This window comes from Schistosoma haematobium, chromosome 7, assembly GCF_000699445.3.
Source record: "Schistosoma haematobium chromosome 7, whole genome shotgun sequence".
NCBI classification, from domain to species: Eukaryota; Metazoa; Platyhelminthes; class Trematoda; order Strigeidida; family Schistosomatidae; genus Schistosoma; species Schistosoma haematobium.
The window spans coordinates 9,642,608-9,666,403 of record NC_067202.1 but is presented as its reverse complement, the minus strand read 5'-3'; the positions used below and the strand labels follow the sequence as shown (position 1 = coordinate 9,666,403).

The window sequence follows — 23,796 nt, the reverse complement described above, 5'->3', positions numbered from 1 at the left end:
ATTGGGAGTAACAGGCGCTACTGACTACTGAGTTATATGCGAGCGCAATATCTGTGTCCTTTATTAACAAATCTGGTTTCAAAAATAGTTCAAAAATATTGTTTTATACCCAATTGAATGATCATTACAATATAATTGATTACTTCATCTTTTCACATAAACTCTTATTAAAATAGAAGTTCACTTTTCGTTAATTTTAGTTAAAACTAATTTGGAATAATTTAGAAAAAAGAAAACAGCTTATTGTCTGAATGAGTGAAGTGTTTTGTAACGAATAAAATAATTCACTAAGTTACAATCCCACCAGCCGCCGTGCTGGGTGCTGTGGGGAGAAACTTCTTGACTCACTTGTGATACGATTTATACACAGAAACACTACTGTTTCCATGATTAATATGTTGTGAAATGTTGATGGTATGACCGATTCACTGTAGATGTAAACATTTGCACTCCTATCAAATCATTTTACATAACTTTTTCCTACCAAATGAGTGTAGAACAAAAGCTAAATATCTCACTTAAACACTGTGATTGCAATCGTTGAGTTTATTTCAAAGTGCGTGTTGTAATGGTTTAAATGAGAATTTGAGGATTGGTAGATTAAGAAGGCCAAAAGTCATTTAGCACTGTTTGCCAATGTTCGTAAAAGTCATTGATCAATAAAACATATAACTCATCATTATCTGCCGTACGAAGCTGAAACTCGGAGAACACTACAACCATCATCAAAATAGTGTACATAACGAGAACACAAGTGGGATATAACGGAATGTAATTATGCACAACATTTTAGCACATCTTACTAAAATCTGAGAATCATGCAGTAAATACTTAATTTGCAAAATATCAATCATTTATCTCAAACTTGACTCTTCCTTTCCCAAATATCAGTCAGTCGTCTCAGACTTCATTGTTCCTGCATTTTCATACCAATCGCTTTCTGTTCCCGTTCTTTCCTTCTCGACGTTCTGACTGTCGTTACATTCTACTCATGTAGATAAAAGTAACACACACCACAACAGTGCAAATATTTATAGACAGTTGTCTACGCCTGATACTCAATTTCCGTTGAACGGACACCATCAGGAACAGCCCACTCTGGAAGAGAAGAAACCAGCTTTGAGCTGAATGGGAAATTAGGATAAGACTCTGGAAGTGGATAGGACATACATTGTGGAAATCATCAAACTGCATCACGAAGCAAGTCCTAACTTGGACTCTTTAAGGGAAGAAGAAAAGTGAAAGACAAAGAAACACGTTGCGTTGGGAATTGGAAGCAGACATTAAAATAATGAATAGCAACTGGAAAAACTGGAAAGGACTGCCCGAGACAGAGTTGATTGAAGAATCCTGGTCAGCGATCCTAAACAGATTTATGATGATACTGCTATACTGGTTTGTAGTTTTGTTTTAACAGATGTCAATTGATAATGAAGATCACCTGGACATTAGTCATATCTCAATGGAAGCTCTCAAAATAAAGCGTTGTAATTGCTCTATTTATTCCAATGTCTGTTTAACGGAGATTGTTTTCTGTGAACAAATTGAAGGAATTAAGTCAATACAACTTTGATTATACACCCTTATTTATTTTAAACTTTCAAAGTTATGGTTTAAAACAAATAAATCTATTGAGAATTCAATATTCTGATTGTGAGACTAATCTGCTTAGTTCAATGTTTTCCAATTAAAAATACTTTCGAAGTGTGCCTACATTTAATTTGAACTTTTATTGTTTTCTCATTATTATATATGGAAGAATACTGACTTATTATTATATAGACTTTAGCGTCAACACAAATTATAGATTCACCAGCTTATTAGTTTGGTGATGACATATAAGGAGGCTTCACATTAGTAACTAAATGATCAAAGCTTTGGATTAATAAAACTGAATAGAGTAAATGAATAGAGTCATGTTAACCGAGTAACACTGTCTAAGAATAGACAATGAATGAGGCTGGAGTGATCTACTGTGGAGTACCTTAAGATCAAATACAAAATAGGTGTTCTGAAGTCTTGAAGATTCACTATAAACAATAGTATATCTAAATATAAAACGTAAAAAGCACTCCTTTGTTAATAGGAGAAGCGTCTACTGGTAACTGGTAACAGATATTGTTACGGTGGTTTCAAGTTTTCATGGTTTTATTTTTGAACAACCTGCATTTAACCCTCTCGTTTTTAGGAAGGATGAGGAAACGTTCATTTGTTGCGACTGTGGAAACATTAACGCAATGTAAACGAGGCACAATATTATGATGTAAATGACTGTACAGAGATGGCAATGGCACACATTAACATTACTGATTTTTTAGTAGATGACATCAACGGAAAACTTTGTTATTCAGATATTTGCTAACGAAGAAACCCACAGTTTTGGATTTTTTCATAAATGAAGAAAATCGCTACAAAAAATTGATTTTAAACTACTTTCAAGGTCAATATTTTGACAACACATTCCTCAAAAGTGTGAAAACCTAAACAATTCAATTTCAAGTATCCCAATGAGCAATGTTAACTCATACGTTTGTCAAAATACTGCATCATTTGACATTTTGAGAGCGCTTTTCTAGGGATCATGATTTCGGTGATTGACGGTAGATATATAATTATTATAGCGACTGAAATAATTTATATTCTGTCACGTAATCACGAATCTTTTGGGAAAATATTTTGATCTGCTTAGTCTATTAAAGGATCATGGTAGCATTTATTTCATTTGATAAATAATTTTACTTTGTATTTCAACTTAATTTTACCTATCTATTAGGTATCTGAAATATTTGAAAAGCTTGGTTGTTTAATTCAAGAATATTATATATCCTTCTAATTTAGAAAATTCATATTTCCGCTTTATGTTGTATATATTTTATGCATTAAAATTTTCATACATCATATGTATTTGATGATTTTTTTTAACTAAAGTATTATTTCAATAACTTTTTGAGTTGTCAATAGAATTCTAGAGAGAATAGAATTTATAAAAAATGAAACATATTTATCTTAATGTTAGTCGAAAACTGTGATTTAACATTTATCTTGTTTCGTTTCAAGGCTTACAGGAAGAAATATCTAAACATTTATGGTGAATATAAGTGACGGTTCATCAAAGTGCTCTTTTTGGCTGATTTTCTAATAAATAACCTTGGATTCTGTATATTTTCATTAAATATACATAAATAACGGAAAATTCCTATTTTACAAATGCTCTTATTATAAACGTTTTATTTTAATTCAAAGAGTTAGGTTTTTGTATGTAGCAAGAGGAAAGAATAGTGCAACACTACACATTGTACTGTATGATCAGTCACTGAATATTTCTATTACTGTTTATTTCTGTTAATCGTTAATATTCTTTATCCATTTCTCTTGTTAATGATCTGAGTATTCATTCTTTCAATAATTAAATCAAAGGAAAAGTATTGTTGGAATTTTAATGGTAAATCTATATTTACAAGACTAACTCTAAACAACATCGAGTTAAATGTTATAAGAATTATTTTTGACAGTGTAGTTTTATTAGGAAATATAACTTTTGGTTCTTCTGTGTAAATATTACTTCTTTGTTTGCCATCCAATAACATGTCACATAAAGTTACCTTTACCTTATTCCCCGAAGTCTTATTGTAGAATTTTCTATTGTGCTAGATCTCATATATCTTCTTTTACATTATTTGAAATTGTATCTTCATCAATCGGTAAAATATTTCAATAAACATAGTTTCTAATTATTTACGAACAGTTTAAACCTAATAAAGAATATTTCCAAACAAAAAAGCACATGATTTATGGGGCAAAGTGGGGATAGTAATTATTTAAATATTATGATATGAATATTGTTGAATAAAATGGAACTAAAAATTTAGTTATTTTAGCCTAACTGCAGATAAGTAAGCTTAATTAAGCGTATTAGTATTGTTATCCTTGAAGATAATTAATTAATCAATTTTCACAAAGTTAGTAAATCAATTTCAAAACTAAATGAATCATAGTTACAAAAAATACTCGTCAAAATTATTTACCGGTAAATACAGAATCTTTTTTTCCAAAAAAAAGTTTATTTTGGAAAAAAAACAATCCATAAATTAATGTATTATTCAGTTTATTTTAAATCAATGAAAGTAAAGTTAGAAATAATAGTTATTAATGCGTTTTTCTAGTTTTAAATGTTGAGAAAAATTTATTTTTATCAGGTTTTTTTGGATATTATGGTCATTCCAATAGTTGAAATCATGTGTGAATTGAAGCTAGAACACCATGAAAAACCTGGGAACAATAAGCGGCCGTTTCGTTCTATCATGGGACTCGTCAGCAGTGCGCACCCATGATCGCACCTCGCAAGATTCGAACCCAGGACCTATTGGTTTCGCACGCGAGCGCCTAACCTCTAGACCACTGAGCTAGCCGGCATCCATTGGTGTTAATATCTAGCTTCAACAAATCCACGAAATTAAGCGACACATCCACCAATATATTTTTGTTCTTTTATTTTTCCACGTTATATTTAGAGAATGTAAAATGTTATTTTTGAGGGTATTAACGGTGTAAGTTTATTATATTAACAAACTTTGTTCATTCAGAAAGTAATTAATCAGTTAGTGGTGAGTACTGCTCTATTGAATTTATTTATTATATGACTATTAATCAGTATAAATAAGGCTTATAATAGTAGGCATTTTCAGATAGTTTTTGGGCTTTACCAAATGACAAGTTCAGTATCTCTCTTCGATTGACTTTTGTTAACTTCATTTAGTAGTAACAGAAATAACTAAAATTTTCGGAGAAGTTTGAAAAATGTTTTATTATTGATATATTTTGAGGTTCACTTCATAGCCAATCAGACTTAGATTTAAAAAAACCACTATTTAACTTGATTGCATATTCTATGAAATTTGATTAACTAATTCGATCTATATTATGTAACGAAGACATATAAGGCAATATGTGGAAATTATCGGAATCTGTATTTCTGCATGGACGTAAGCAAATGTTATCCAGCATTGTTGTGAATTGAGGATTTGATAATGACAACTTCAGATAACGAACTATCAGGAGATTCATTTAACGGGATTTGTGCTCAGTCAATAAATAACAGTTGAACGTTAACTACTACGGACGGGATAGAGTGCAGACTTGTAAGAGAGGCGGCCTGCTTGGATATCTGGTCTACTTGCTCATGCCATCTAGTTATTCCAACAAGTTATCCGTTTCCTTGTTTGCTTTAATACATCATTATGCCTATTGTTCTCATAACCTAATCAGGTGCGTTTGCGAAATGTTCACGACATTTCGCTGTACAAGTTACAAATGAACCCAATCAGAGACAACGTCGTTGCTGGCAATATGCATCGAAAAGAATATGCATTATTCACATGTTCATTCATTAACTGCTAGCATGTAACTCAATATTCATCGCAAGGATCTATCAATAAATAAGAAATGGAAACTTGTCAAAATTATTTGTGCTGAGAATTATATATTTTACCAAATATAGAATATTGAATAAAGCTAATAATAATTTGTCATGACCCAATGAAAAACTCATTGAATTAATTTCAATTATAATTAGTTACGAAATTCATCAAAATGGATAGTAGTCACATAAACATAGTTAATCACAGTTGATGTATGAATACAACGAGAAGCCATTAAAAATTAGATAGATAATCTCATACTGAAATAATTATTGCAAATTAAAATTCAGTTTAAATAAATATGTAAACATTAAAATAGATTTCTGTCTAACAATATATTTTGATAATATATTTCAGGATATATAAATGTTAAATTGCATTTTATTAGCATTATTCGTACTAAAAATGATTTCAGGTTTGTTCTGATGTTTTTTAATGTCATAAGTGTTTTTGACTGTACATATACACATATTTTAAAAAATATATATTATGCGATTAGGTCATCTTCTGGATGAAATCAAATTCGTTAATTTCCCTAATTTTCTTCCGTTTTTGTTCATCTAACGGACGGCAGTATATCTACTACTAAATAGATTGTTTACTATTTTTAATCACTCAACTGTTGAAGGATCTTATTCTATTTGACATGGGAAAATAATTTGATGATGCTAAAACTAATCTTATTCATCTGATTAGGTCTAGTAAATAGTTGAAATAACTTAGTCTCATACTAACTGTTTATGATTTGCATATGAGCATCAATGTTTCCTATTAAATAGAAGTGGAATAAAAACGTAGGTAAATAAAATTATTGTAACTAAAAGATATTTCAGAAATAGGTCAATCATTAATGCTCACAATTGCCGATTTGTAAAAAAGGGTTTTCTTTTGCGGAATGTTTTCTAGATATTTTAGTTAAACTGTTCAACTGAAAGGAATGAAAATTTAAGGCCATGTATATTTCTTGAAAGACAGAATTTATTCCCAGATTTTTTATGTCGAGAATAAGAATCCGTCACTCACTGTGAGACACGAATCTAATTAACACCATTTTAAGGCCTGGAGCACCGCGCACTCTACTGAGTAGCTTTGGTAGTTACCAATATTTCAAAGCGATGTTTTAACTCCACAAAAATTTATGAACAATGTTGGGTGTGTAAAAGTGTACAATACGTACATCAACGTGATTTATAGGAAAATTAATTAATATTTACAGCCATGTAAAAAAGTTCTAGAAAAATACATCACTTTAGAAATACTAGACTATTTTTAAAAAGCGATTTTATAGTTTATTGGATCGGTTAAGAAGAGAAATTTAAAGTTTTAGCAATTTGTGGATAGCAGTAGATTCTCTTTTAAACACTAGAAGTAACATATTCTATACATTAGGCTTACTGAATGAATTAATAATAAATATTACACATAACGACTAGACCTTTTAGGGCAGCTTATAAGCGCGTCAGGTTCGAGGTACTAACCTACTGAAGTTAATGGAAGATGGTCTCACAACCTTATGGATTGATTGAGGTTCGACATTCATACCGTTTGGTTTGTGATCAGTGCTCTAGCGTAAGACCAAAGGTTCTGGGTTTGACTCCTGTATGCGGGTTGAGAGTGTGCATTACTAAAAAGCTCTATATTATGGCATCATCACTGTCAAGTGCTTCCAGGTTTTCAGTAGTGGTCTAACTTGTCACGGTCCAGGATTTTGATAAAGTCCTATATTTTTCTTTTATATGTTAGGATTCTCCTAATCAAAGTTTACGGCTGTTTGCCATGATATTTAAAAGCTTCAGAGAAGTATCGATATGTGCAAGGGGTTTCAATAGTTCAGATAAAACTAAATGCACAACAATTTATGTGGGATTATTGAAAATTTAACTTCATAAACGTTCTACACATAGTATACCTAGAATGACCAGTGACATATTTCGAAAAGTCACTAACCTTACGACGAATGGCTGCGGGTTTAGGTATTTTCTCATTATTCCACAGAGGAACAGTAAGTGTTCGATTATAATGTATCAAAAAATTAAGAATGTCTTTGATGTGAACAGGGAAACAAGAAGCCCTGACAACTACGAAAGCTATTTTTTGGGACGTTATTTCATTTTATTCAGAGCTTATAAAACACTGACATTTATTTTTGTCCCCATTTTATTCTACAGAACATTAGCTTTCGTTCGATGTATCATTCATTGCCATACCCCTTTTTGTTCCGAAGCTATTGTGATTTACACAATATTTTGCACCTTATTTTCTAATCTAATTCCCAGTTTTGGACATAATTGTATTTTCCCAAATTAATGCACTTATTTATTCATGCACCTTTTTGCACTAATCTGAATTCAAAGATTCCACAGGAAATCAGTATATCGGAATAGAGCGAATGGTGTTCCAGTTGTCTTGTCTTTTCTCATTACCATGCTTGTCAGCTAATCAGGTGATTGAATAGTTTTCTTCTCTCTACCCCGCCTCGAACTCACGCGCACTAGCCTCAAGGTTAAACCGATCAGCCTATTGCGTCAAGGTCTTAATCTAGAGTAGACAGATCAAGGTCATAACAGTCTTTTAGTGTGACATCCTTCATTTTACATACAGTAAGGTCAAATAGCTTGTAAGTCATTTCAGAAGCCAACAATAAAACATATGCCATAAATTATTCAGAGGTTGAAAAAATGAATAATGCAAAAGAGAATAAATCAAATATGAGGGCATTTGATCGAAGGCCTAGGCTTTGTCTTTCTACCATTATTTGAAAGCTTTTGATTTTATTATGTTATGGTGCATAAGTTTGATACAGCTTAAAAAAATCTGTTGAGAATCCTCTTTGAACAAATAATGCTGGAGAGCATGAAAAGTATGGTAGTGATAAATCTGCATGAAATTAACTGCATATAAAGCAGCAAAACCTTTGTTATTTCACTAAAAACGTAAACACATTGATTTTAAGACGACATATTTAAATTAGCAGTTCGGCAAGCACATAAAATACATTCACGTCAAAACGTGGGTGCTATCGCGTTATTAACATAGAGTAAAGCTACTTACGTTTGTTTATCAGACATATTTAGTTCGTAAAACATGCAAAGAGCTATAACAATATGTGTAGATTTGACCAAAAAAATCCATTATTTGAAGAGAGATACTAAATGAATGTCGAAATTAATTTTAATCGTTTGACATTAACTATCATATTATCGTGTAATTAAGTGACTTGACAATATTGCCAAATGATCTAGTATAATAAATGAAAATATGTTTCTATGATAATATACCGTTTGACTGCAACACGAGGCAAGCCCTAACTTGGAATGATGAAGGGAAACGGAAAAGGCGAAGGCCAAAGAACACATTATGTCGGAAAATAAAAGTCGATATGTAAAGGATTAATAGCAACTGGAAAGATTTGCCCAGGACAGGGTTGGATGGAGAATTATGGTGTGCGGCCTATGCTCCTCCATGTGGAGTAACAGGCGTAAGTGAGTATACAATTTGATTATTGCGCAGTTGTAGTTAGGAAAGGTATGTGAAAATATATGATTTTTAGTTTTATTTAACTTTAATTAAAAATGTAGTCCAGATAACAAATGAAATGTCTGAGTTTATGTAACCACTGATAAGAGAGATTATTTCAACCTAACGTATATATTTATTTTACTCATTGTCAATTTCGAACTAATACCTTTTTAAGCGTCTATTTTCCGAAAAAGCCAATCAATCGTTTCAAAATTTAGCTTAATAAACAAGACTAATTTAAAACAGTTCAAGTAAATTACAATTTAACTATGTGTAGTATCTCTTATAAATAAATAATACTGTGAAAAACTTTAGAAACGATGACAATTACAAACGTGTCACTGGTGAGTACTTTCAGGTTCATTTATTTTCCTATATTTTAACCGAAATCAGACTGTCAACTAAAGCTTTTCTTAGTAAGGAAAGAAAAATTGTTTCAAAATCAATCAACTTTACCCTCCTCGTGTATATAGTCTGTCAGGTGTCTGTTATCGTCAAGTTTTGTTTGAATTACTGATTTTCAAAAAAAAGAAAACTGCAATTGACATTTTAAATCATTCAATGTAAGGTAAAATGCATTTGTCTATTTCTGTAGATAATTATTTCTGTTTTAAATCTCTAAAATCAGTTCAATTAATAATAATATTGGAACTGTGCCATCGATAACCTATTTTCACATACACTCAAAAGTTGACAGTGTTAGAGTTTTTTAAATTAGTGGACTAACGATGTGTTGTAGTTTACTTCACTACCTTGACAGACATTGTGCTATAAGCTAGAAGGATAAACTATAGACCCACAGGTTTGATATAAGTTCAACATAAGCTTTATTTGCAAGCTCACTTAAGAGTAAAATAAAGTAACAGAATTTCACTATATATCTAAATTATGAAAGTTATAAAGGTGTCAACATCACAGTGCCTTTATCGATTGTCGAGTCATTTACTTTGATGATGAGAAATGAGTAATGTTCGTGACATCGAGAATAAAGTAATTCCCTTTAGGATTTAATAGAAATATTAAATCTATTCTATTAAAACAAGCCAGATTGATTTCAACGCAAACACTGTTTAAATATGATGTAACCGATTCGAAATCTTATGCTACCACTTCTATTGGCAGTTATAAAATTGTTGAGGTCACTAGGAAAGAGAATAACAACAGTGTTCTTAAGTACATAATTCAGGTTTAAATCCTTTGATGACAGTGGCTTTAGGATAGCGCAATAAAATTAAAATTGCCGTTAATAGATTCATTTGGAATAATAGGGTTATTTCAATGCGCATTTCAATTTAAAGGTAAAAATGGAATCAACATGTGTTTGAAGTGTTAACACTATACTGGTTTGGTTTTTACAGAGAACAGAATTTGACGGCTTCCTTTGTCCTTCCTAATGTAAACTCTCGTCTAGAATTCATTTATTAAACTTTCTCACTTCTGAAGCCAATTTATAAGAAAATATATGTTTTCTCGACAATGCTGTACTTTGTTTTCTTCATACTCGTATTTTCGTAACTACAGACGAACTCTCATTGATAATCATTTTCACACAGATAAATATCTGTTATAGTTACTTTTGCCCCAACTGTCACTTCCAAATGGGTTCCCAGCTAATGTACTTCGGTAACGTTTTTAAAGGAAGCTGTCGAATTTCATGAGAAGCTCTCTTAATGTGTTGTTTCGATGAACAAATCTTTGAATTTCGGCCATTCGTATTGGGTTAAATATTATGATCTATAAGGTACTATAGATTACATGTACGTACTTTATTGTAGTATTTACGAGATGTAATTTGTTGAGAAGACTAAATATATGAGGACACTATATCTTAAACATTTCAAACAGTAAGTTTATCATCAGAATACCCTATATATCATCGTGCTTCATAGTTCTCAGTTCTATTTCTGTTTGATCTATATTTGCATAACTGGTTTCCCACAGTAACTGGACCGACTTGTAGGTATGAAATGTTGTTTAGTTTGAATTATACATCCTGACAGATAAAACTATGCTGAAATTTCCTAAGGTTTCGGTAAACCAAAGTTTGTGTTCAAAACTGTGGACGGCCTTTTGAAACCATCGCTCTGTGAGTTATAAAAACGAAAATCGATATTCGATATTCCAGCACTGTTATAACAGTTATCACATTTGTATATTTCACGATGTCATACACGTATGATACCTTCGATCACAGAAGTAAGGTCACCATTCATTTATACACTGCCAGTAAGTGTAGTAAGTTTGCAGGTTACATCTTTTGCATAGTAGTTACTTATCTAATTCGTTTTCTCTGAAACTATCATTAACTTAACTTTTGGTTGTTTTAGCAGTCAAATGCTCTTGAATAAGACTATTTAAAAAGAAATCCATCCATATTAAATTTGTTTGTTTTGATATTCTGGCATTTTGATAAACGTTTCGACAGACTCGACTTTCTTATGGAATGAATTTTATTAATCCAATTTCTCTAAAACATTAAAATATGGAGTTTATAACCAAAAGGATGCGTATAGGTTTTCAGTCGGTTTTTTATTTCATAGAATAATCGGAAAAAAATATTGATTATTGTTTGACTACTGAAAAATTAAAGTGTTCTAGAAGTTAGTTAACATTAGAAAATACGTGCTATACACAGATCACAATAAATTCAATCCATAAAGTGTAATATTTAAATTGAGGTGAGTCTAGTAATTAAAAATTTATGGGAGAAAAGAGAAATATAAAAATATTTTTATTTATTAGAAAAAGGAATATATGGTAATGATATTACGAACCGATTTTAGGTAGAAAAATATTGAAAAACAGAAAGCATTAGAAAAAAGTCTCCTTTTAGTATGGATCTCCCAACTAATCTTCATCTACGACCCCATCACAAGGGACTGAATTCGGAACCTTCGATCTCCCGTGAAAAAACCAAATATCTGAACGACTGAGGTGGAATCTAGCAGTGGCATAGGTTTTACTTAAGAGTATCAAAATACTGGAAAGAATGATATCTCATCATCACACCAAACGAAGGATATTTGAGCATGTGCGAGAACTACAGACGCATCACACCACTGTCGGTAACAGGAAAAGTTATCAACAAAGTGTTACTCAATCGGATGAAAGATTCAACAGACGCACAACGTCGAGACCAACAGTCTGAATTCCGGAAGGTTCGGTCGTGCACAGACCAAATCACCACACTACGAATCATCGTTGAGCAATCAATTGAATGGAATTTGTTACTATGTGTCACTTTCCTTGACTATGGGAAAGTGTTTCGCGGTGTGTGTGGAAGTATGTTATGGTTCCCTCTTTGAAACTATGTTGTAACTGAGGAGATCGTCGGCATCACACAAGATTCATACGACGGACTACACTGCAAAGTAGTGCAAGGAGGACAACTGACAGATGCATTCCAGATGAGGTTGGTGTCAGACAAGGTTGGTTACTCTCTCCCTTTCGCTTTCTTCTGGTGGTTGACTGGATTATGGAGACCTCGAACCACAAGTCAAGCACTGAATACGGAGTACTTCTTTGATGCAACTAGACGATTTGGAACTCACAGATGAACTATCTGTCCTATCCCATTCACACAATACGACACAGAAAGCATCAACCCACTCACACTTGATGGAGAATCTCTGGAAGAGATGGAATGTTGTATGCGTCTGGGCAGTATCATCGATACATTAGGAATATCTGATGCAGATAAGCAGGCAAGGTATGAACAAACAAGAGAAGTGTTTCTAAAATTGAAGAACATATGGAACTCAAAACAACCTTCAGCCAACATCAGCGCAAAATCCTTAGTCCGAACTTCAAACGGACCTATCGTACACAGCTGAAACTCGGAGAACACTACAACCATCATCGAAATAGTGTACACAACGAGAACACAAGTGGGATATAACGGAATGTAATTATATACAGCATTATATATAGCATTACTATCCGATCTGCATCAATTATTTTTAAAAGCCACAATCATGAGGGAAAATGTTACAGATTAATTTATTACTTGTTAATTGTAGACTCGTTTGATAATGTTTAAAAACTAGCCCTGTGACTCACCGGAGAAAGTAAAGGAAGGTGCATTTACACAGCTAATACTAGGGTGTCAGTTTTATTTTTGCAAGTTAGAGTATCAAACATTTACTCTGTCAGTACGATCACGAAAGTAATGACAGATTTTCTTGCTAGGCAGAATTGTCTAAATATTGTCTTTTATTTAGCACAGGTTGAGCAAAATATATGACCATAGATAGTTTGGTATGAGTAACGTAGTCTTTTAGTTGAACTTATAATAATACTTGAACATCGACTAGGGTTTCTGCGTAATGAGCAGTTCTCCACTATGATAGTTTTGGCTAGAATTTCTAGTAAAATGAACTTTGTCCAAGTGTGGATCTCAGAACTGACTTTTCCTGCTTTTTGGGAGTCGTCAGCAAGACGTATCTACATCACAGTATTGATGTTTATATTGAGACTCGATAAAACTCCTCTTTATCTCAAAGACTTAAACGTTTACCACTAAACTACTGACACTAAGTTGTTTAGCGGGAATGATACTACTACGTTAATTATTCACATCACTAATACAAGAAAATGAACATCAATTTTTAACTGATATATTTTGCTAAAGTAAGTAACTTGTCATTCCAAAACTAACACCCTAAATTAAACATTCCCTTTCGTTCAATAAATAGATAGACTGAAGTCAGGAAACTCGGTGAACACAAATTAGTGTACATATATACTACTTTTATCAAAATCCTCTCCATTCGAGGCAAGATATTTGTCATATCTCAAATCGTTCAGAGTATATATGGATATTGTATTCTTCTACAAATGTAAACTGATTTGTAGGCGAATAGTAATCAATGATAAGATATACTCTTTAGATGGTCACTTTTCTCGTCAAGTTTCTGAAATTCCCCGATAAACAAAATATATCTATTGAAACTTGAATACACAAAAGTTCCTCAATATACTGATTAACATTTAATTATTTAAGAGCCTCAGTTTTTATTGTTTAAAATGACAGTGAGCTTCCTAAGCGTAAAGTTTGTATGCATGAGGCATTTCCAGTTAGACAAGTATATTTCTTATAAACTGGCCACTTCATTAAAACTAAATCAGAATAATTATTTGAATTTTTTTCAAAGTTTTTCGATGTTAACTACTGTGGAATTTTGGCTGAAATTACTACCCCAGGTAATCTTGCACTTATTAACTCCAAATTTTATTAAACGGTTATGGTGAATTTATCAAATATGCGCTGAATAGTCAATGTGTGCATCATAGTACATTTTCTGATAGAAGTGATGAGATAGAGCAAGATTTCTGAGACATCTGATTGTATTCAATATTCCTATTTACAGTTTCTATGTGTTAGCAACAATTTAGAAAAGTTAACTACAAGCATGATGACATAGTCTTTACATCAATAAATGTGTATATATATAACTCACCAGTACGAAAATTCACAATAATATCCAATATGAAAAGTGTATCTGAGATACTGTTGAAAATAAGCCAATTTCCAGGTAGATCATCATTAAAAAAAGAAATTATCACCGGCAACATTATAAGATTAGCCATAAGTAGGATGAGCATAATTACATTCCAGTAAAATCTAGAGAAAGCAGTGAGAGAAAAAACAAAATGACTATAATCAAGAAAACGAAAATAACAATACTTATCAATTATTTCCATATTTTGTCAGAGGTAATTTTTCTTTATTTTGTAGTTTACATTAGTGAATCTTTCACAATGCAACTATTAAAAATTGGCTGTATTGTAGTTGCTCCATCTGAATATCCAATATTTCATTTGGGTACATTAATATCTGTGACTTCAGACTTAATAATCTCCACAACCTACTAACTCTATTATTAAAAATCATCTATTCTTCCAAGTCAAGACAAATTTATGAGATGTAGTAAAAAGTCTTAACTAGTGTAATCCACTTGTATTGGTCATCTGAAAAGTGTCACTGACAGCAATAGATGATGATCAACTAATGAAACAAAATTGATGGAACATTGGTACGTAATTCATCTGATACTAGCTCCATAGTGTTAAAACCAAGTGCATGCAGCAAAAATTTCACGTTTTGAGTAAGAACTGTAGTAGAGTCATAGATTTATACAACTGAGGAATCCCATACTAAAAAGAAACAACTATCAAGTAATCCATAGTTTCTATTAGTTGCATAGCTACAGCCATTCCGTCATATTAACTGTAAATTAATCGATTCCTGTTAGTTTCTAATAGTAGTAGTTTATAATTTGTTCAAAACATCATCAAATCTGTGAGGAATCCAGCAAATGAATCTAAATCATTGAATTCAAGATTATGTATTTACTTAGTGAAAATGCTGGAGGCTCCGATTAAAGTAACTCAATTCGTTCCTGTTTAAAATTATCCATTTCTCTTGTTTTAGTCAATATTTTTATGGCTTATTAGATTTAAATGAACTTATCAGTTTACAGACAGTTTATTTACTTAATCAGATACAATTCATCACTTTGCAATATTTGTATTTCGTTATTTTAACAGAAATGAAGTACATTAATCGTAATTTAGTTCCCATAAAATAATAAATTGTTAGAATAAAAATGTATATTGATGAAGTGGAGAAAACTTTCTTTAGAAAAATAATGAATTCGTATAACATTTTAAGAGGCTATTTGTATGCAAATAAAATGACTCTTGTCTTCAACAACTATTACACCGGAAAATGTACATTACATTTTTGATGAGTAGAAAAATATAAAGAAACGCCACATAAGTCACTTGAAGATGAGATATTGGCGTGGTAATACTTTTATATTAAATATTTTAATAAAGAATATTATGGTAGTGCTAGGTTTGAAGTGATTACGAGTTCACTTAATCTGCGAACAGAACAAAGACTCGGTGACCAATGACCGATAAGCTAGCTATTCGATGCGTCATAGCCCCGTTAATTAGAGGAAGAAGTTCAAGCTTGATATGGAGAAGTATATTCCGCAAAAGCCAGAAAATGAGCCATAATAACATAATCAACATAAATATAAACAGCACAAAACCGTCCTCGTGGAGAGTTAAAAAATAGCATACTAAAATACACAACGGACCAATAGCATTTAAGATTCTCCCAAGTGGGAAATACGACATGAAGGTGAAAAGAGTGCTTTTGGCGCGAAAACAAAGAGATTCAAATTTTCCAAAAAAATTACAAAACTAGGTCCTTTTCCAAGTGCATTCTGAGGATTTAACGTCTCCAACAGGTAGTATAGCTGATACTTGGTTTTTATACAGATTTTTTAGTTTTATTTACATATATTTAGATTTTCTGTATGCCAAAATTTGAAAACGTTTCTTTCAGTAACAGTTGGAACATAAATGAATATACATTAGTCTACTCTATGTCCAATTTTAGACGGTTATTAACTATTCTCATCGATTTCTACATTTACTGAAAAAGATACTGGTGTTAAGTTGATATTGAATGAGAATAAACTACAGTGTTCTAATAATTAATGAAAGAACTAAAAGGTCAAACCCAGACTTTTAATAAATGAGTCCAAATAACAGGCATAAACAGTATAACAATCGTTTTATTTTAGATAATGGTTTTTAGTGGGAATCAAGGTATAATTTTGAAACCATTTGAATCCCATTAAATAGATGTACTTGTGCTGATATCAACAAAACTTATCGAATACAGTGTCAGTTGTTTTAATCAGTTTTAAATATTCATTACGTAAACATAAAATTTATTTTTTCGGTATCATCACCAAGGTTTGACTTGATAATTTCGGATAAATTGAGCATTGGGTAGATTGTTATAAATAAAAATAATAATCAACTTGGACCAATTTTGATTTGGTTATTTATTCTCTGAAGAAGTGGCTTGCACTGAGTCACGAAACGTCGGGAAATTAAATTTTTTCTACTCACTGGGATATCTACAAATATATTAGTTCATTTATAAAACACATTATTTATTCAAACTTTCAACGTATATTTATTCCGCATATGATATTACTAAAATCTCTTCAAATATCTGGATTACCTTTCTGAATGTTCAATAATTCAATTAAAGTGCCTATTTTAGATTTGTTTGAGCTGAATAGTCATGAGTGATAACTCCATTTGCTCATAAATTTTTACTTATGATAGAGTTGATTTTAAAAAACGTTTAGTTCAGCAAGTTAAGAATGAGATGAAATATCACTTTTGTCATTTTTTCCTACACACAGTCAGTGAATGTATTGATTTTTCTAAATAATTCACGAAATATAACATCAAGTCGATGATTTAAATACAGAGTTTAAATACGTTGGAGAAATAAGCACATTGAAAGGTTTGATAGGGAATAATACATTTTAAATTTTGAAGAAAAATGTGTACTACTGATATGAGTTCCGTACCGTACTCAAATACGTTTGACTGAAATAATTAAATTTATTTATAATAAGTATCACTATTTCAGATGTTAGTAAACAATACGTTGTTAAAGTCCGTATTTTAATTTATGTAAAAAATTTTCATATATTGAAGATCTGCTTCATCTCATCCCTCTAATGAAGGCAATATTCACAATAAGAGAATATTCATATTCAGTTTTGCTTGTTAACTTCCTAAAGAAATGTTGATATACATTTGTTGTTGATCTTACCGACCAAATATAATTTCACTTCTGTCGACATAGTCAAATAGAGCACAGTGAAATAAGAATTATCGATTAGTTAGTTGCATATTGAAATTTCAATGCATGATTGGTAAAATGTATTTCAATTTTGTGAAAACTCACTTGACATATTTATTTTAGGAAGTCGCTTGTAATTTGAGTTTTCTTTACAACGTTGTTCCAGGGACTTGGTAAGTAAACTATTCTATAAGTAAGGTATACTAAGATATTGACAGAGTGTAGAAAACTATCTGGTAATGGCTATTATTTTATGAATAGTGATGAATATAAACGCTTAAGGTAAGCATTTTATAGTTATAGCCACTTACTATAACTCAAGAAATCGCAATTAGAATTTTTGTAATATTACTGGCATAGGAGCTTTGTAGAGATTTTGGGTTTTTATGGTCCATTTCATACACCAGTCTCAGCTAGACAATTATTAGTAACGACTGCATTTCAGCTATATCGAATATGAGACAGGCGATGGGAGGTTATTGCACAACATAGGGGATGAAGTTAAACGTATGCAATAATAGATTTCACCTCAATGGTACAGAAGTTACGTTTTCGCGCGGGTGATCAAAGGTTCCGAGTTCAATCCCTGGTAATGGGGTTGTAGATGGGGAGTAGTTGGTAGATCCATACTTGGAGGAATCAGTTGTCTATTGCTTTCTGTTCTTCAATATTTTTTTACCTAAAATCAGTCCATAATGCAATCTATGGACATTTAACAATTACCAAAAATCCTATCTATTCTAGTTAATATTTTGTTATAAATGATATCTAAAGTTCAACTAGTTTTAAAATGTAGATAGGAATTATGTTTGATAGTTCGATAGTCTCCAAGTTTGAGCAATTTATATTTTACCGCACACTATTTTTCCTGGAAGACTACTGTACTATTCAAATAACAGTTTTTGAAGTGCATGTGTTAAATTTCATCTGGTAGCTTTAACATTTCTGTAAATTGTCGTTCATTGATGAACATTGGATGTTGTGGTTAGATTGAAATTATCATAAGTAGATTATTTAGCAGGTTGTCGTATATAAAATTTTATATGGATATGTGGCAGTGAATTAAAATATGGAAACTTTCTTTAGACTAAAAACCGCAATCCAGTTTTATTCTGATTTTAAAACTCCAATCGACTAGTAATATAAGCTTGCAATAATTATTTTACATGGATAGTGGTTAGAGATATAGTTTAGGTGTTGAAAAGTCATATTCAGATGTAGTGGTTCTTTATAATGACTGACTGACTGAACAGAGGTTCCATATTTAGATAAAACAGCTAGTTATCAATCCTTAATTTTCTTATTGCAATGAATTCATTTTCATTATTTACTTTTCTGGACCAGAATTTTAAGTTCCATGCTTATTTGACAAATTGGCAGTCATGTAATCGAGCATTTTTGCAGTAATTTTTCCCACGATTTAACTATTTATAAGGTATAATACTCAAAATAAAGGCAGCTTTAAAAATAATTCGCAGTTCAAGCAATATGTTTGTTCAATAGATTGAACAAACTGTATTTTCTTTCACCTTGAATAATTTTATAACCGTCATTGTTCAGAACACTTTTGATCTTTCGAAATGTATTACTGTGATCAATCTAGATCAGATTCATTAGCTAATCTGAAACGTCAGTGATTTAAGTATTCATGATAATCAATTGTTTATCAAACACCACAACTTTGAAAAAATGCGTTAAAATGTTCGACTCAGTTATCTCATTATACAAGTAATATTTTATATTAGTCAGAGATAGTTGATGGTTATCAGTGGAAAGAAAGACGCATGTTCCATCTTCCTTTGAACTCGTCAAGTGGTTGTGCCTGTATCCCAGATTTGATTTTCACTCCGGGACTATAACACTGTACCATTCTCTCCAAATGTCTAAAACATTAACATAAAATGAGGTGGTAATGTAAGGCATGAACGTTACCACATTGAGTATGGCTTATGTATATAAAATATGTGAACTTCATTTCTGAAGGATTTGCAAATAATGTAATTATTCTTAACATTTATTCTTGATTATGATAAATTAACAGAAGATCTTGTAGTTTTTGACCTTAATATCTTTTATCACGTTTTCATCAAATTGATTTTTTTCCTTGCTTACTCTACAATCAAATGAATTGACTATGGTGTTTTATGAATAACTTTAAACTAAGCAAAAATAATAAAAACCTAAACAGAGCTAAAACAACATTCCAGTTGTTTCATTTGTTATCCGGAAAAAAAGAAATTTAAAACAGATGCCAATACAAATGAATTTTGCTTTTGGCTTAGCACATGTTCGTTTTTGAATTTGTAAGAAAAAAAACATTTGGCGGTTGTTTAGTTAAGTGAAATACTGGCTGAAACAATAATTTTAAAATAATTTCATCTTTAATCTGAATATTGCAAACAAACAACAACAAAAAAAGCACAACTCCACTCTTTATTTTCGGGCATTTTGTGTTTAGATAAGAAAGAAATGAGAAAATAATTAAAGTAAAAAAATGTTTATTGATTATTGAATGACATCAAAGTAACATATCGTTATCTTATTTCTAAAAAAATTACTTTTTTTTCTACCTATGAAGAACTTTCTTTATAGAAACATTTTAAAAATATTTGTGATATACAAAATGTAAAGACATCTCATTGACTAACTAATAAATTTTTAATGATGCTTCTTCGATATAAGTTTGACGTTTATTTTTTTCTTATGATATAGTCTTCAAAAGAAATGGGGATTGTTTAAATTACAGCTATTTTAATAAAATTTCAGTTGGACAATTCAAATAACTTTAATATAACCAACATTTACTTACTTACTTACGCCTGTTACTCACAATCGAGCATAGGCCTCCGATCAGCATTCTTCAACCAACTCTGTCCTAGGCCTTCTTTTCTAAATAGAACTAGAAAGGAAGGCCAAGGACAGAGTGATTGACATAGATAAACAATAAACTTTTATAAACTCAATAACTTATGTTTGATGGACGTATATGAGTTGTTCATTTACGCATACTTAAATATTGTACTACTCTTAAAAAAGTTGATGTTATTATTATCAAAGACTTACTATTTTAACGAAATTATTTACTAAAACTTTGAAATCGTATAAATGGAAAGAGAATACATCATATGTTGTTCGGCGATTTCAAGTATCATCTTGCAATTCCTCTTCAATCTTTCAATCAATAAGCAATGTTATTATGAAACCTGAAGTTTAAACATTTTATCATAAAATGTTTTTTCTACTTTTCTATAAATATATACCTATTAAACAGCTATAAATAATGCTTTTGTAAACAGTTTTTTCTAGATTAAAATCCATTTATGAATGTAAATATTTCTCATGAACATTCATTAAAGTATGGTAAGCTTATTGCTCATATGAACCGTATCAAATATCGTTAATAGTGAACATACAGCTGTTTAGGTCGCTGTTACTTACCACCTTATCAATTCCTGCTACGTAGTGACTTCTATCAACCTTTGAAAATGCTAGCAAATATATGAGTTGACCATTTCTATAGAAAAACAACACAATGATAATGTGTAGTCAAAACTTTGGAAATCGATAACTTAAAGTCGGGTTTTAACCCATAAAGGAACTGTATACAATGTATTACTATACGATAACAAAGAATATTTGTCAGCCTAGCTCATGTTTTTGTTCATTGTCATTCACTTATTCTCAGTCATACTTTCACTAAACAAATCTATCTCAGTTGCGTAAATTTGAATACAATCAAAATTGATGTTTCGCAGTCAAATATTTATTTATCTAGACTATATCATAATGATACATGTGTATGTTAACTTCACTTCCTCTGAGTATGCAACACTTTAATTATAATTCATGGATTTAACGCATTACAAGTTTAAGGTAAGTGATAGAAATGCAATTAAATACGTTTTTACATTCAGCTATTATTCTTCAGTGATTTATATTTAGAATGGGACAATGTATATAAAGTAAAAAGTTTTCTTTAGTAATTTATTTCTTATCATTTCTATATCATGACATTTTCAAATATCTCGCGATGAGATGGTCATTTATAAATCTATTCACTAACTTCCGCCTATAACGATCAATTGAAAAACAAGTATACACACTATCGTACTGTATTTACTTATTTAGAAAGCTAAAAATAGATAAACCTATTTATTCAGCCCAAATAAAATAGTGTTTATTGTGAGGAGATTATTAATAAATACAAAAGTTTTCTTAAAATATTTGTCAATATTCAAGAAAGAATTAAAAACAACGCAGGTGAGAAATTTTTGGATGATACTATTTAAAAAAGAAAAGTTGTTAATCGTATTTATAGACGTTAAATAAATCCATAAGTATTCAGAAGAATAGAGAAAGATTTTTTAATAAAATTGTTTAGAGATTTCAAATTTTGCTATGAGATTCCGTAATGAATAAAAGTTCAAAGGAAAACGTTAGGTTTAAAATAATTTATGGATAGGTAATATGTGAGAATACTGGCCATTTCAAAGATATGAAGGAGAATTGAAAACCGTGAATATGATAATAACAATTACAGAATATTCCAATATGGTAAAAGTGGCTGAATACTGAGCAGAAAAAAACAAGGATAGATAAAATAGAAGTCTTATTAGAATTGATGGATTTGAGGTTGCACGTGGAGTTTTTCCAGTCAAATTTCAGGCTGAAATTAGAATTGTGAACACCAGGGCAGTGCACAAGTGTTTAATTTCTGGACTTTGATTGATCGAGCTGAATATACTGAAACATGATTTTCGTTAATCAACGTAGTCAGAGTTGACAAGATATTCTCTCATTAAGCTATTATTTGTTTTGATTTCTAATTTTAAATCATACCAGAAACTATTCTGAAAAGTATTTAGAAATCATTCGTTTTACATGCTCAGAATAAGCTGTCTTCTAATGAGAAGGAAGCAAATGATATTACTGCAAATCATTCTATCTTTGAATTTCCATTATGACCTTCCTCAATAACATAAAGCGTTAATAACATGTTTCCAAAAATTTAAATTGATGCTGTGAAACTTCCTCACTCCAGTGATGTGTTCTTCCTACTAAGTATATATACCATTTTTCATTAATTTGTGAAATAGATCTTGGTCCTTTATTCTATTTATGTAGATAATAACAAAAACAATTTAGTTACCCATAAATCAGAGGGAATTTATATTCGTACTTGGGCACTACAAAAAAGGTTAGTCGGAGGACACAAGAGTCAAGTGAGATTTTATTTAATAGTTGAGTTCATGAGTTAATTGAAGCTTCACCACCATAGAAAACCTGGAGACACTGGACGGCCATTTCGTACTAGTGTAAAAGTTCTCAGCAGTGCACATCCACTATCCCGCTCGCTGAATTAGGACCCAGGACTTTCGGTCTCGCGCGCGAGCGCCTAAGCTCCAGACCACTGAACCGGTATCCAGTGGCATTAATGTCTCATTTAAACCAGTTAGTGAGATCTTCTTGTAGACTAAGAGACTTAGTTGTTGCACGAAATATGATGTATTTGAAGAGAAGTTATATAATCAATCTGCTTTCTTATTATTAGTGCAACAATCAAGATATCAATAATTCTTCATTTATGTCGACAAGTATATAAACAAATGAACTTTTATTCATGAATACAAACAAACTGAACATAAATTCCTGTGGTTCTGACAAAATACTTTGATAATATTTTGCTGAGAATCTGAAGTTATTTCTTTTGGAAACATGGTATCACAGATAATTAAATCGTTAGCAAAATCTTCGATTTGTATAGGCAATTTAATTTGTTATTTTTTGTTGTCGTAAAGTAAGGTAAATCCAGATGCTAAAAGATCCTGGAACTGGGAAGTTTAAGCTGTTTATATGTTGTAGAAATTAAGATTAACGCACCGAGTTATTTCTTTAGTAAGATATATATTCCACTTTGTTGTCTAAAACATCTGATTTTAATTTCAGTATATAAAAATTAGTGCTACGAGTTGTACATCAATTATTTCGAAGAAAAGATTGTTAATAAACATTGGACTAATAATAGCACATACTCAAAAATGAAATTTTTTTATTTTGATTCTTTTTTATATGTTTGATATTTTGGATGTATCAACAACATACTTTTTTGAATTCACTTAAACTAATATCAGCTAATAATGTATTTCATAATTATAATAGGGATTAAATAAAAAT

At 31.0% G+C, this 23,796-nt stretch overlaps 1 protein-coding gene across 3 annotated transcripts in view; it reads right to left on the bottom strand.

The window, feature by feature from the left end:
• The window catches only part of HCN1_2 (anaphase-promoting complex subunit Hcn1), a 102,310-nt gene that overhangs the window by 56,088 nt on the left and 22,426 nt on the right, over positions 1–23,796 (bottom strand). For all 3 annotated transcript variants that reach the window (XM_051217940.1, XM_051217941.1, XM_012937707.3), the window contains exon 2: positions 14,396–14,559. In XM_051217940.1, coding sequence (XP_051064374.1) covers positions 14,396–14,559 — 164 coding nt within the window. The remainder of the gene's footprint in view (positions 1–14,395; positions 14,560–23,796) is intronic.